We start from the raw sequence: 14,127 nt of genomic DNA, 5'->3' as shown, positions 1-14,127 counted from the left end.
GAAACGGCGCCTAAAACAGATTTCTGTACACAAGAAGAAAGCAATATTGTGAAAGGTTTTCTATCGACGCATGCTAAACGGCCATCTGACATCGCCCTGCATGAAAGGTGCAATGGGTTTCCTGCGTGAACGCGAACAAGCATATTTTAGTTGTTCTGGCCAGTTGAGGCAGTTCATGGAACAGCCAAGAAGTGAATAAACGTAAAACGAAACAAGCTAACGTTGCATTAAAATTAGTTAATTTTAAATAAATCAGTTTTAAATTAAAAACTGAGCGGAAGTTCTTCGCTCGTCTCGGGTCAAAAGGACAGCCGGACGTTGCACATATTTGTGAATTGGTTTTCAACAATAAAACAAGAAAGGCATGTGCGCCTCTACCCATTGCCATTGAGAATGTGCGTAGGAGCCCAAGTTTGCAGTAGGTACGCGGATTGCTGCACGAATAATTCACAACTGTTGACCGCCGCTCGGAGCTCAGCTTGGGAGGCTCACTACCCAAGAATATATATTACCTGCCTAACTCAGAAGCTCCCCCATTTATACCTGTCGCCAGCGTGAGCACTCTGGAATCACGCTATTTCCAACCGAAAGATGTCCAGAGCTAATGAAACGTATGCGGGTAATTGAGATCGCCGTAACTGCAGTTTTCTACCCAGGGGATACATGCTTTGAATCATATGGTAACAAATAGATGAGGTGCTAATTTTTTATGCGTTACTTAGTTTTTACTGCTGTCTGCCTTTCAGTCGCACAGCCATGAATGTCCAGAAGCACATCCAAGCTTTACTGCTTTTTGTATTGGTTATAACATTTGCCCATTGTGATGATACCGACGACTATGATCCCTGCAAAGACTTCTCTGAAAGGTGAGCAATAGAGGACACATTTAGCTCTGAATACAGCCAATAAACATGCATGTTCTAGACTAGACTGCATCGAATCGTCTCGTGATGATTCATCTACGAAAGGAAAACCCTACTTAACATAAGTACGGAAGTTATGCATGATTAATCTGAGAGGTGCAAATGACAATGTGATGTACGATTTCAAGTATGAATGCTCTACAAACTGCATTATCTCACACAGGTCACTAAACAAAAATTATTCATTAAGGCGTTGTAGAATCTCCGTGTTCATTCTTTATTGAAATCCCTCTTGCCAGAACAAAATGGTGCCAATAAAATGATAGCAAGGCTGTACGAATGTTTTTCGTGAAGCATAAATCACCCACTCAACAAAGTACAGTTAGGCTTCCTAGAACAATTGTTTTTTTTTTCGCTCTCGATAGGAAGGTATTCGCATGGTATTATTATTAACAGTACCTTACTTTGGCGAGTTACCTTGATCGTGCAGACCTTTCTCTGAATGAGCATGCAAAGAGAACATCGCTTACTGCGACCGCGGTGCTAGCCAGCATGAAATGCATGTTTTCAGTCTGCTCCAAAAGCACCGCTAATATGCGCAGCTTATTAAAGTATAGCATCAAGGCAGCGTTCAGAGAAGAGTGCCGTAGGTACAATCCTTGAAACTAAATAATAAAACCTCCAGTACGATGAGCAAGCCGCCCACTATCAATTCAAAGCCCCGACTTTATTGCCGTAAATAGTCGCCTGACATACGCAGGCCTGCAGTACCTAGTTATTTTGTAGGCAACTCTCCCAAACTTTATGACTTTCCTTGAAAATTCCATACTCATTAAACAATGCCGGGCGGCTTGTAGTTTACAAGCATTTCTGATATTCCTTGATCGCAGTAGTTAGTTCTCTCTTCTTACTCAATAAAATATTGCAACGTGTCTTCTCAAGGACAGTGGTGCTTGAAAACAAAAGCAATATTACTTTTATATAGACAGAGGTAATATTACGTCTGTTAGAAGAACTGCATAAAATATTGAGCTTCTGCAGAACGCCGTTTTAAGTGCCTAAAGCGACCTCATCCCATAAATTAGGATGGAAAAACCAATGAATCAAAACAAAACCAACAGCAAAAAACAGTGGCCAGAAAACCTGGTAAAGTTCAACACGAATTGTAATGCAATGAAAAAAGCACAACTGAGTATGAAAACTTTGATGTTGGTTGTCTTTGCTGCTGTAGAGTAAAATCCACTATAGGATTTGATTTGTGAAGAGAGAACTTACGACATAATAAAATTCACCGTTGATAGAGACAGATATCCTAAAAAGACATAGTATGCTGACACCAAAGAAAAGAAAACTTAGTGCCTCGAATACTGTGTTGTCCTTGAGGACAGCTTTACAAAGCGGCTCGGTGTTGCTAGTTAGTTTGGTACTCTACTCTTGACTCATAGGAAATAAGCCTTGCTTATGGCACACAATTTATTGGATGTGACCTGTAACCGTATATGGCGCCTCTTTATTCTTAATATTTTTGTAAACCTTGTTGTTCTTGAACTTTAACCCTTTTTGGCCACACAATGAAGCTCAGTTTATGCATACGTTAGTGGTGTTTCCCTTTTTCTAAAACACCTATTTGTTAGTGCGAAACATCATTTGAATTTAGGGAAAATACAGGATGTAAGAAGTGTTACCTCAATTTTTAGCTAGTCTCCGAATGCCCACCAATTAACATGGTCTGACCCGACGGAGGAAAGAACCAACAAATGAAATGTTCATCCAAGAATGAAGATGAAACCAGATATTCAAAGGAAGTGTCTATACTTCTAAAAGAACATATGAATAATGCTGCCTGCAGGCTGCTGATTAAGAATTTATTATCGGTATCGGCATACGTGGAGACACCAGAAAAATGATCACATCCTAGTTCTGTAAGTGTTTCATTTGAAGCCGCTCGTGTGCTTCGTAAATTTGAAAATTTCAATTTGTAAAACAACTTCATTTGCTTTTGCCATCTCTTTTACGTTTGCGAATCTGAATTATTAGTGTTTTCAAACAGACTCGCAATCATGGAGGTTTTTTTTGCCGGAATAATCGCAATATGCATAAACACATCGTTTAAAAAGACTAAGAGAAATAAACTCTTTTGATCTTAAGGAAAAGTCTTCTACTGCAGGGTTATTTTTAATAAACCTCAAAATACAGACAACTGAATATTACTGGCTAAAAATCATTGGCTATTGTAATGAAATGCATCGTACTTGTTTTCCAGTGGAGAATCCGATGACGTCGTTTTATATGTTTCAAATGATGACTCGAACGTGGAGGATGGAAAAAAATGGAGGAATATCAGCCGAGTCTGCTTGCCGGGACCATGTAGTCATCTCAAGGCATTTTCTGGATTCATACCCGTCGACCAAAACCAGCTTTTGTTTTTCTTACACATCAAGGCACAGGCAAGAATTCTTAAAACGTGTTATCGGGTTCCCTTGGTAGAAAGGAAAAGCAGGGTATGCTAATCATCATCACCAGAACCATCATAATCATCATCATCATCACCAGCCTGCTGGTGGTTTTAAACTTCGGGGTTTTAAACTTCGTCATCGTAGTGTTTTCACAGGCCAGTTGTCTCAAAAGCAAGCTCTCGCTCTCTTTGAGCGGATTTTGTCAGACCGGAATGCGTCTGCACATTTGAAACCGGAAGCGCATTGACGTGTTTGCAGCGCGATGCCCAAGGGACGGGCAACGTAACGGCGGATGCCATTGCGGACGACGGGGTTCTCCACTTTGAATGGAGCGGAGGTGAGGAGGCACCATAGCCGACCCTACCCTAAGGCGCTAAGCCCCTTAGGGGTTCGGGCTGGCGGCGTCTCCCTTCGTCAGCGAATACCACACGGTACTGAAACACCGGGACACTCGTTTTCCAACGCCTCGTGCTAGAGCGTAACGAGTACTAAAAGTGTTTCAAATGAAAAGGTTTCAAATAAACTAACATGATTTAAAGATTTGCGTAACGCTCCCTACCCGCTTCAGCAATTGTCAAGCACAAGCAGAAGCTGTTTGCAGACGGGCTATATTTTGCTGTTGCACTCAAGACCCCACCTGCTTTTGACGCTAGTCCTGATCGGGGGTGGTCGGTCGAGGCAATAAAATGCCCACTTACTTGTTGCCGGGGGGATTTGACGGCCGGGTAACACGGCAGACATAAGTAAGAAGCTGTGTCTGCCTATTTCTAACGCCAGTCCAGACTTGTAATTGAAGGGGCATCAATGGGTTTCGCAGCCTTTATTAACGTTCTTTTTATACCGGCGCCCTTGCTATTCGTGCCCAAGGGCGATGATTCTCGCTGTCGAGCAGGGGAACACAAATTGCGTATACAGGCTTCGCGAAATTTCATTGATGCCTCTTTCATTGCATCGTTCCTTATTTTGTTTTTTGTTGGCCCCAGCGGCTATCATTGGGTCCCTTCTGGTTGTTGCTCCGTTCCGGGGTCGCGTGACATCGTTCCACGTTGCACACGGCCCCTATCGAACCACCTATATAGTTGCTCCGTGCTCGCGTGCCGCTCAGGTCACGTGCCATTTGTTTGTTCTATTTTGCGCCTCATGAGGTGCGTTCGCTACGCCAGGCCCAAGGAGATCGTGGTATGTTCGGCGTGCGATTCGATCACTGAGCTCAGTGGAGAAAGAAAGGAGCATCAACGCTAAGTAGCGCCTTAACCTTTTATGCTAGTGCACTTTCTTTCCTTGAACGCCCAAGGATTTCAAAACCAGGATAAGCAGAGGGAGGTTATGCACTTTGCTCGAGCGCGAAACGTTGATGTTCTTTTCTTGCAGGAGTGCAATTTTCGCACGCCTCGAGATGTTTCCTTGTTTAAAGAGCGCTTCTGTGTTGACGCTTTTTTTACATTGTCCAACTCGCCTGCCTCAGGAGTTGGCGTAATATTTTTGCGACCCAGTTTGCGCCAAAAAGCGCATGTCACCTTTGGGTTTGACGGCCGAACGATCGCGGTCGATTTTTACCTTTTTTCTCGCAGAGTACGTGCTGTAAACGTGTACGCGCCGGCACAGCGTCACCTTTCTACAAATGTTTTTGCATCGCTGGATGTTTACTTACTCGACAGTTACCCCACATTTTTAGTGGGTGACTTTAACTGCGTTTTAGACCCTGTTCGAGACCTTCGGGGGCCGGGCCAGGGAAGACCACGGCGCGGCGCGTGCGCTCTTGGTGACATGGTAGATCAATTTAGACTGAGTGACGCTTGGGTGCAGACCCACGGCGGCACCTTCGCTGCAACTTGGGCGAGAGGAGCGTCCGCCAGCCAGCTGGACAAATTCTATCTGCCCCCAGAACTCAGTCGATGCCTCGAAAGCTGCGAGGTGCTGGTGTTTCCGTCTGGCACACCTCGTATTTCCGACCATTCTCCCGTCTCCGTAAAGCTGGTGCAACGCGGAACCATCTCCAGCCATGACATGTGGCGTATGGACATCTGCCTGCTAGCAGATCCTGATAGCGTTGCTTCTCTTAAGGACCAGCTGAAACCCGGGCCGCAGAGGAACGAGTGGGAAGACTTAAAGTCGAGTTGGCGCAAGATACTTATGGAGGCGGGACGCAAACGTAAAGCGCGCATCTCACGAGAACTGGATGAGGCTTTGAGGAGGTTGCGCATCATAAAGAGCGGGCAAATGACATTTGCCATGCGTGACTATGAGGGTCTGTTGAGGGCGCGCTACGAGAGGCTTTTGCGTCAGTCGTCTAGCTGAGCGGGTCGCGCATTCGTGCAAGGCAGGCCTTTGTCAGACCCGTCGGCACTAAGGTATATTAGGGCAGGTTCGGTAGATGACGTCGGTCGAGCGCACGTGCCCCACGTTGTGTTGCCGAACGGCGCCGTCAGTTCGCGTCCAGCCGACATAAGTGAAGTGTTCACTCACCACTTCAGGGAATTTTTTAAGGCGTCAGGAGAGCGCGAATCTTCCCCGGAATTTGAGGAGAATGTTCGCAACTTTTGCGGCGAGCTTCCACAAGTTCCCAGTTCCTTAGCTGACACTTTGACCGCTCCTGTCTCTTATGAGGAGCTGTGGGATGCAGTCGGAAGCATGAACCAGTCCTCAGCCCCGGGGCCAGACGGCATCCCATTGAGCTTTTACAAAGCCTTCTTTTCGTGCCTGAAGGACCCGTTGTTAGAGATGGTGAACGCCTTTTTCACCCATGGTGAGCGGCCACTTTCTTTTAAAGAGGGCAACATAGTCCTTATAACGAAACCTGGAGGGGAGCCGTCAGACCCGCGAGCATATAGGCCTATTACTTTGCTGAATACTGACTATAAGATCGTAGCCACCATAATTTCAAGGCGCCTCTCCAAAGTGTTGCCGCACGTAATGAGTCCCGCGAAGACATGTAGCGTGCCGGGGCGCTCGATTTTTTCGGCCCTGTCTCTCACCAGGGACTTGTTCGCATTCGCCACTCGAACAGGCATTCCAGGCTGCTTTGTATCTCTGGATCAAGCCAAAGCCTTTGATCGAGTGGAACATCGTTATTTGATGGCCGTTCTTTGCAGCTTCGGCTTTCCAATGGAACTTATTACGTGGTTAAACCTCTTGTACCGTGGCCTCACTTCCCGACTCCTCGTAAACGGACAACTTAGCGCCCCTTTCCCAGTTGAGCGAGGGATCAGGCAGGGGTGCCCACTCGCCCCCCTACTTTTTGTCCTGGCAATCGACCCTCTACTTAGACGCGTGGCGAACTCTCCTGGCATACGCGGCTTTCCCCTTCCCGGACAGGCCCAGGTAAAAGTGTCAGCGTACGCAGATGACGTGTCCCTGTTTTTGCGGGACGACAGCAGCTTCACCGCGTTCTCGCGCCTCTATTCCATCTACAGCGAGCTGTCTGGCGCGTAAATAAACAGGGGTAAGAGTAAGGCACTGCGATTCGGAGCATTCACGTCAGACCTTTGGGGAGAAGTGGAGTGGATCGCCGCCGTCAAAGTCCTTGGTGTAACGTACCACGCCTCGGGGGAGGTGGCGCGTGAGACATGGACAGGAATTGTGAAGAAGGCTAAAAAGCGCCTGTCGGTGCCTGCGCAATTTAAACTGTCCTTTACGGAGCGCAGCTTCGTAATTAAAGCATGCGTTTCTTCCGCTCTTTATTACGTTGCGCGCATAGCTCGTCCACCCCGAAATCTAGTGCGGAAGCTGGAGAGCAAGGTATTCTCTTTCTTTTGGGGAGGAAAGACGGAGAGGGTAGCTCGGGCTTTCATGCGGCTCCCAACCAGCATGGGGGGATACAGCCTTCCATGCATGTCGACAATGTGCAGCGTCCTGGCGTTGCCTAGGTTTGTAGATTTGACGCGAAACCCGGACTACATAGGAAGCAGCTTTCTAAACTACTTCCTGGGCACATCGCGAGGTGTGTTTTACAGTGACCCTTACATCGGTCCTTTGGCAGAGGAACCGCCGTTGTTCTACACCTATGTCACGAAAACCTTTCGAGAACTGTTAGCACAGATTCCGGACTTGGAAATTTCAGACATTGCCCCAGGCGAACTTTGCGAGCAACTTGCTGTGGCGGAACTCACTGCGGAGCAGAAAGCGCGCTCTAAAAAGGCGCGCTGGAGGCAGCTGACTTCTTCGGTCCTCCCAGCGGACGTCAAAGATTTCGGGTGGGAGCGTGGTTGGAGCGTTCTGCCCACTAGAGACCGCTTGACAGCGTGGGGCGTAACTCCGTCAGCGCGGTGCCCTCAATGCGGACAAAATGAAACTTTGCGACACGCAATCTTTCAGTGTTCTGTAGCGAGGACGTTTTGGACGCTGATGTCTAGGATGTTTAAAGTACGCCTAGGGGAGCGCACAAAATCTCGCGATGCCCTAGTAACTTTTCTGTTATGTGTGGGGGCCCTGGTTTTGTGGAGGCGTCGTGGTGTCGCGGCAATCCGGTCCCGGCCTCACAAGGCTATGTTCCCCATGTTGCTGCGCATGCGCACGCGTCTGTTCGAACACCTGAAAGCGGAGCTCGCCACACTGGGGGAAGAGGCGTTCCTCCTGCGTTGGTCATGCCGCTTCATCAAGGTCAACAACGCACGTTTGGAAATAAGAATAGTTGAATATTAGCCCTGTAACCATACTAAAAAAAAAGTTAGAATATTAGCCTTCTGACCAGACTAAATACGATACACAGTTATCTGCAGTGTTCACTTTACCATGTGTGTATCTGTAACTATGTAAGACTGTAGCACTTCTACCCACATTCGTGGTGTTTCGGCCCTGAAACTACGGTTCGCGTTTGCCAACAACTCGACTTTCTACTCTGTTTATGTTGTACCCTGCGTGGTACAAACTGTTACAACTTGTGTGTAGGCCAGCGGCAGCCACTTCTGGATTGTTGTTTTTCTGTGTGTTTCCCTTTTGTAATGTATATTTGTTACCCGATGCGTAGTTCCATCGAGGCATGTTATGTATCTGCTTCGATGGACAAATAAACCTCTTCACTGATTTTTACCTGTTCTCACGCCGGGTGAGGGCAGTTAATTTGTATGCGCCTGCACCGCGCCACCTTTCCGCCAGTTTCTTTCGTTCGCTAGACATGTTTTTGTTGGATGCCTACCCAACTTTTCTAGTGGGCGATTTTAACTGTGTTGTTGACCCCGAACGAGACGTTAGAGGGCTAGGCCGAGGAAGGCCGTATAGAGGTGCGAGCGCGTTGCGCGACCTGATGGAACAGTTTCGCCTCTGCGATGCATGGGTTCATCTACACGGAGCCGTGTTTGTTGCAACATGGTCTGGGGGTCGTTCGACTAGTCGTTTAGACAAATTTCTTTTTCCGCCCGAGTTAAGTGGCTTGGTAGAGAGTTGCGAAGTGTTGTCCTTCCCAGAGGAGGCGCCCAGAATTTCAGATCACGTGCCAGTTTCGGTTAAACTAAAATCCCATACAGGTGATCCCAACCCCAATTTGTGGCGAATGGATCAATGCTTGCTTACTGATGCCGTTAGCGTGGCAGGAATTAGGGTTTCTCTAGTGGAGGAAAGGAACACGCATCAAGGGGAAGCCGACTGGGACTGCTTGAAAGCTGGATGGCGTACACTTCTTACCCAAGCAGGGCGTGAGCGCAAGGTTCGCACCACGCGTGAACTAAACGAAACCCTCAGAAGGTTACGAATAGTTAAGAGCGCGGATACTGTAACGTTTGCTATGCGAGACTACATGGATCTGCTAAAGGCGCGATACAAGCGCCTTTTGCGCCAATCGTCATGCGCGGCAAGCAAAGCGTTCGTTTTGGGGCGCCAGGTTCAGATCCGTCTGTCTTGAGGCACGTTAAAGCAGGCTCAATAGATCAGGCATCGCGTGTTCAAGTTCCATACGTACAGTCACCGAATGGTGAACGGAGTACGAATACTGAGGATATCTGCAGGACGTTTGCCCAGTACTTCCAAGAATTTTTCAGTTCAGAGCAGGCTTGCCTTGATGAGAACAGCTTCAAAAATCACGTAAGGAACTTTTGCGGGGCACTGCCCAGCGTCCCTAGCTACTGGCACGAGCGTCTCTGTGTCCCTGTCACAGCGGAGGAGCTATGCAAAGTACTGAAAGATATGCGTGACTCCTCCGCTCCTGGTCCTGACGGAATCCAGGCTGGGTTTTACAAAGTGTTTTTCCCGGTCCTCAAAGAGCAGATGCTAAAAATGGTGAACGCATTCTTCGCCGAAGGAAGGAAACCCGACTCGTTTCGCGCGGGGAGGGTAGTTCTAATAGCTAAGCCCGGCGGCGATCCTTCAGAACCGCATGCCTACCGGCCGATAACTCTGCTGAATGCGGACTACAAGCTGGTAGCGTCTGTGCTGGTTAAACTCATCGGCACGGTGCTCCCGGAAATAGTTAGCTTAGCGCAGACGTGTAGCGTCCCCGGCAGCACTATATTCTCGGCGCTGACACTAACTAGAGACCTCTTCACCTTCGCCACGCGGACGGGCATCTCAGGCTGTTTTGTCTCGGTGGATCAAGCAAAAGCCTTCGATCGGGTCGAGCACCAGTACTTGCTCGCCGTTCTGGAAAATTTCGGCTTTCCTCAGGACTGCGCGGCAAGGTTGCGGGCACTGTACACGGACGTGACATTGCAGCTTTTTGTGAACGGGCAGCTCACTGAACCCTTCCCAGTCACTCGTGGAATAATACAATGTTGCCCGCTGTCGCCCCTCCTCTTCGCTCTATGCCTTGATCCGCTTTTGCATCGAATAATTGACTCCCCTGCGATACGCGGCTTCCCGTTGCCTGGCCAGGGCCAGGTCAAAGTCTCGGCGTACGCGGACGACGTTTCCCTGTTCTTAAGAGACGAAGACAGTTACGCAGCGTTTTTACGGCTTTTCACAGAGTACAGCGAGCTGTCTGGTGCCCAGCTGAACAGGGGGAAAAGCAAGGCGCTCCGCTTTGGCGCGTTCGCGTCGGACCTGCCTGGCGGCATTGAATGGGTTCCACGACCCGCCGCGGTGGCTCAGTTGCTAAGGCGTTGTGCTACTGAGCACGAGGTCGCGGGTTCGATTCCCGGCCGCGGCGGCCGCTTTTCTGGTGGAGGCGAAAAGCAAAAACGCCCGTGTGTACGAGATTTCGGCGCACGTTAAAGAGCCCCAGGTAGTCAAAATTAACCCGGAGCACTCCACTACGGCGCGCCTCATCGCCAGCGTTGCGTCGGCGCGTTAAACCCCCGCAATCAATCGAATGGGTTGCACGAGTGAAAGTGTTGGGGGTTGTCTTTCGCGCGTCGGGCGAGGTGGCGAATGAGACATGGAGGCAGTTGAAAAAAAAGGCGGAGGCGCGGCTAGCGGTAGCTGCATCCTTCGACCTTTGTTTGCAGGAGCGCAGCTATGTGATAAAAGCCGGTGTGTCGGCAGCCTACTACTACGTAGCGAGGGTGGCGCGGCCACCACGGCATGCACTCAGGAAACTGGGAACTATGATCGGCTTCTTTTTCTGGGTTGGGAAAACTGAAAAAGTGGACCGCACTTGCTTGCGACTTCCAAGCAGCATGGGCGGTTTCAGTATGCCCTGTTTAGAAACAATGAGTAGTCTCCTCGCAATAAGGAACTTGCCCAACCTAGCTAGTGATGAGGAATACCCGGGGCGAAAGCTCTGTGAGTTCTTCCTTGGCACTGACCGAGCATTGTTTTTCGATGGTGGGCGGGTAGGACCCTCAGCCGAGCAGCCACCCCCGTTTTATAAGCACGTCATAAAGTCGTTCAGAAATTTGAGAACGCAACTCCCTGACATTGACGTCTTCAACACACCGCCGAGTAAAATTTGCGAAACCCTCGCAGTGACGCAGCTCACTTAGGACCAGCTCCGAAGGAGCAGGGCGGTAAGGTGGAAGCAGCTGACGGCCTCATTTTTACCGGCCGACGTCAGAGCTTTCAGCTGGCAACGCGGCTGGTGGGTCCTGCCCACGGCAGACCGCATCGCAAAATGGGGTGTGGCGCCCTCCAACAGGTGCCCACAGTGCGGGCAGCGTGAAACCCTGCAGCATGCGATGTTCGATTGCCAGGTTGCAAAGACCTACTGGAAATTGTTATCTTGGATGTTTGGACACAAACTCGACGCACGCACAAAGTCGCGCGACGCATTTGTTCTGATATTGCTGTGCGTTGGTGCCCAGATCATCTGGAAAAGAGACGGCTTTGCGGCTCTCAGAGCGCGGCCGCAAAAATACATGTTTCCAATGCTTCGGAAAATGCGCTCGGTTCTATTCGATCACCTGGAGGCTAAGCTCGCCGCGCTGGGGGAAGAGCAGTTCCTTCAGCGGTGGTCCACACGGTTTATCCGTGTGGTAAATAAACAAATAGAAGTGTCTATTCTACCCTATTAATTGACTGTTGTATTATTCTTGACGTGTTGTCGTGAACTTTCGAGGATGTGATCTACAGTGGTCTTTCAGAGTAATTGTGCTTCTAATAGTGTGAGTACTAGTGAGCTGTGGAGAACTGTGGAGGGAACTGTTTGTGTGGTGAGTGGTGTAGTGAGTGAAGTGGTACAAGTAGTGTGTATGGTTTAGGCGACCCGTGTAGTATTGAGCACAGCGGGTCTTTGTATCGGCAATTAATAAATTTTCTTGAAGAGGTGGGTAATCAGCAAATAGCAAGATCACGCGGTGTCCGTTGGCATCAGCTGACTTCGACAGAGCTTCCTTCTGATGTTAGCGATTTCGGATGGTTGCTTGGCTGGCAAGTTCTTCCGAAGTGCGACCGTCTGGCGAGATTCGGCATTGTGCGTTCCTCACGGTGCCCGCACTGCGGGCATACTGAAACATTGGATCGTGGGTGAACTTCCTGATGTGTGCTGGTGTATTTGTATTATGGCGAAAAAGTGGTGCCACGTGTCTTCGCGCGCGACCGCAACGGGCAATGTTTCCACTGCTGTGGCGTGTGCGGTCAATCCTTATGAATCACTTAGACAATGAGTTGGAAGTTATAACTGAAGAAGCCTTCTGTTCCGCTGGTTCACGCGTTTCTTAGGGGTCAGGAATAACATCGTGAGCATCACTATTGTGCCGTACTGACTTTTAGTGAGTTTCTAACTCTTTCTTTGAACGCATTTGAAGTTTTTTGTGCATTGATTTCAGAGTAGCTTAATTGTTTCACCACCATAGAGAATTGTTGTGTAAAGTGTAGGCTGCCCAGAGTACTTGGAAGCTGATTGGATTTTTTTAGATGAAAGGCATCTCTTACACTCGGCCTGTCCTTCCATCCGGCGTGCATGCGTCCGCAACCGTCCTCCTTTCCCCTCGCCTGCCAGCTGCGTTAGCGCGTTCTCCTCGACATGCCAGCTGTGCGTCAGCGCGCCGTAAGCGCGCGCATGCTACACTCTCTCTCGTTCTCCTCGCCATGCCGGATGTGCGTTAGCGCGCATGCGCGTCTCTCTCTCATCACTCTCTCTCGCGGAGCGGCTATATAACCGCGGTATCTGCGGCGCGCTCTTCAGTCGCTCGGTCAGTCGCTGTCGCTGCTACTGCCCCGACTGCTGCTCCACCTGCTGCCCCGATGAGTTGAAATGGACACTAACATGCCTGCTACCGCGTTGGCTCACGCAACCGTAACCAGCTCCAGCAAATTGAACCCCGTGAGATACCTTGAATCACCACAGGGTTCCCCTCGCGGGAAGATGGAGAGAATTTTTCCGTTTTTCGGGCAGCGCTGTTACCACTAGTCGCTGCGTGCTGATATGTGGTTTCATAATAAATTCTCTTCTCGCGCCTTGTTTGACTGTAATGTAGCGTCAACGTTTTGAGCTGTATTAAGCAGGATGTTCGGACTTACACTTCGAATGAACAGTCGTTCAAAAAATGTGTTGGTCAATTTTCTGATGTGCGCTGGTGCTTTTGTTTTGTGGAGAAATTGTGGTGCTGCATGTCTTCGAGCCCGGCCGCAACGGGCAATGTCCCCACTGCTGTGGCGTGTACGGTCGATTCTGATGAGTCATTTGCGCATGAGTTGGCAGCTCAAGGGAAGAAGCGTTCCTTTTGCGTTGGTCTACGCGCTTTATAGGCGTCAGGAGCAACATCCTGAGCGTTTCGCTAGTGCCGTACTGAGTTCAGTATAGTTTATGAACTGTTTCTTTGAACACTGGTGAACTTTGTGTGACTTGATTTGTAGTAGCTTGTTGACCACCCGAAAAATTTTGTGCAGTGTGTAGAATGACCATGTTACATGCAAACTGATTGGATAATTTTCTGTTCGTAGGGCAGCGCTGTTATCACTAGTCGCTGCGCCCTGATATGTGGGTTATAGTAAATTCTCTTTACCGCTCCCCCCCCCCCCCGAAAATGGGGCAGGTGAGGCTTGCAAATTGATAAACGTAGTTGAAGGCCAGCGAGGGCGTCACCGCCACAGCAAGCGCGCGATTGCTTCTCTCCCCTGCGCTTTTGCGGTGCCCTATCAGCGTGCTCCGTCTGGTGAGAGAGACTCACAATACACTTATACACTGCATGCTTCACCCCTTCTCAGGCTTTACGTTAGTGGTGATGACCCGAGGTGTTTAGATATCGTACGGGTTTTGGCTCGACGTGCCAAAGAAGACGATTTCTGAGCACTGCTTAAAACTCTGTAATAAAAAATTGTTCTAGCCCTACGAATAATTTCGTACCGAATATCTGATCACGGGAAGTTTTATTTCAGCAGGAACCATGAATACCTACCAGTGAAAGTTTTATCAGATCGGCGAAAGAAGATCACGAACAGCAAATTAGATTCACTCACTATGAACCCTACGAATATCAACTAGGGTGGAGGTCTTGCGTGCA

The 14,127-nt window shown here is 49.1% G+C and overlaps 1 protein-coding gene across 1 annotated transcript in view; it reads left to right on the top strand.

Annotated features, from left to right (window-relative positions):
- LOC144159012 (putative serine carboxypeptidase CPVL) overlaps positions 1-14,127 on the top strand; it is a 49,894-nt gene that overhangs the window by 8,770 nt on the left and 26,997 nt on the right. The window contains exons 2-3 of the mRNA XM_077690242.1: positions 747-866; positions 3,127-3,310. Coding sequence (XP_077546368.1) covers positions 757-866; positions 3,127-3,310 — 294 coding nt within the window. The 5' untranslated portion in view covers positions 747-756. The remainder of the gene's footprint in view (positions 1-746; positions 867-3,126; positions 3,311-14,127) is intronic.

This window comes from Haemaphysalis longicornis, unplaced genomic scaffold, assembly GCF_048455015.1.
Source record: "Haemaphysalis longicornis isolate Haplotype H1 unplaced genomic scaffold, Haemaphysalis longicornis Haplotype H1 scaffold_10, whole genome shotgun sequence".
NCBI lineage: Eukaryota > Metazoa > Arthropoda > Arachnida > Ixodida > Ixodidae > Haemaphysalis > Haemaphysalis longicornis.
Note: the sequence above shows the minus strand (reverse complement) of the source record. Positions and strands in the feature narration are given on the sequence as shown.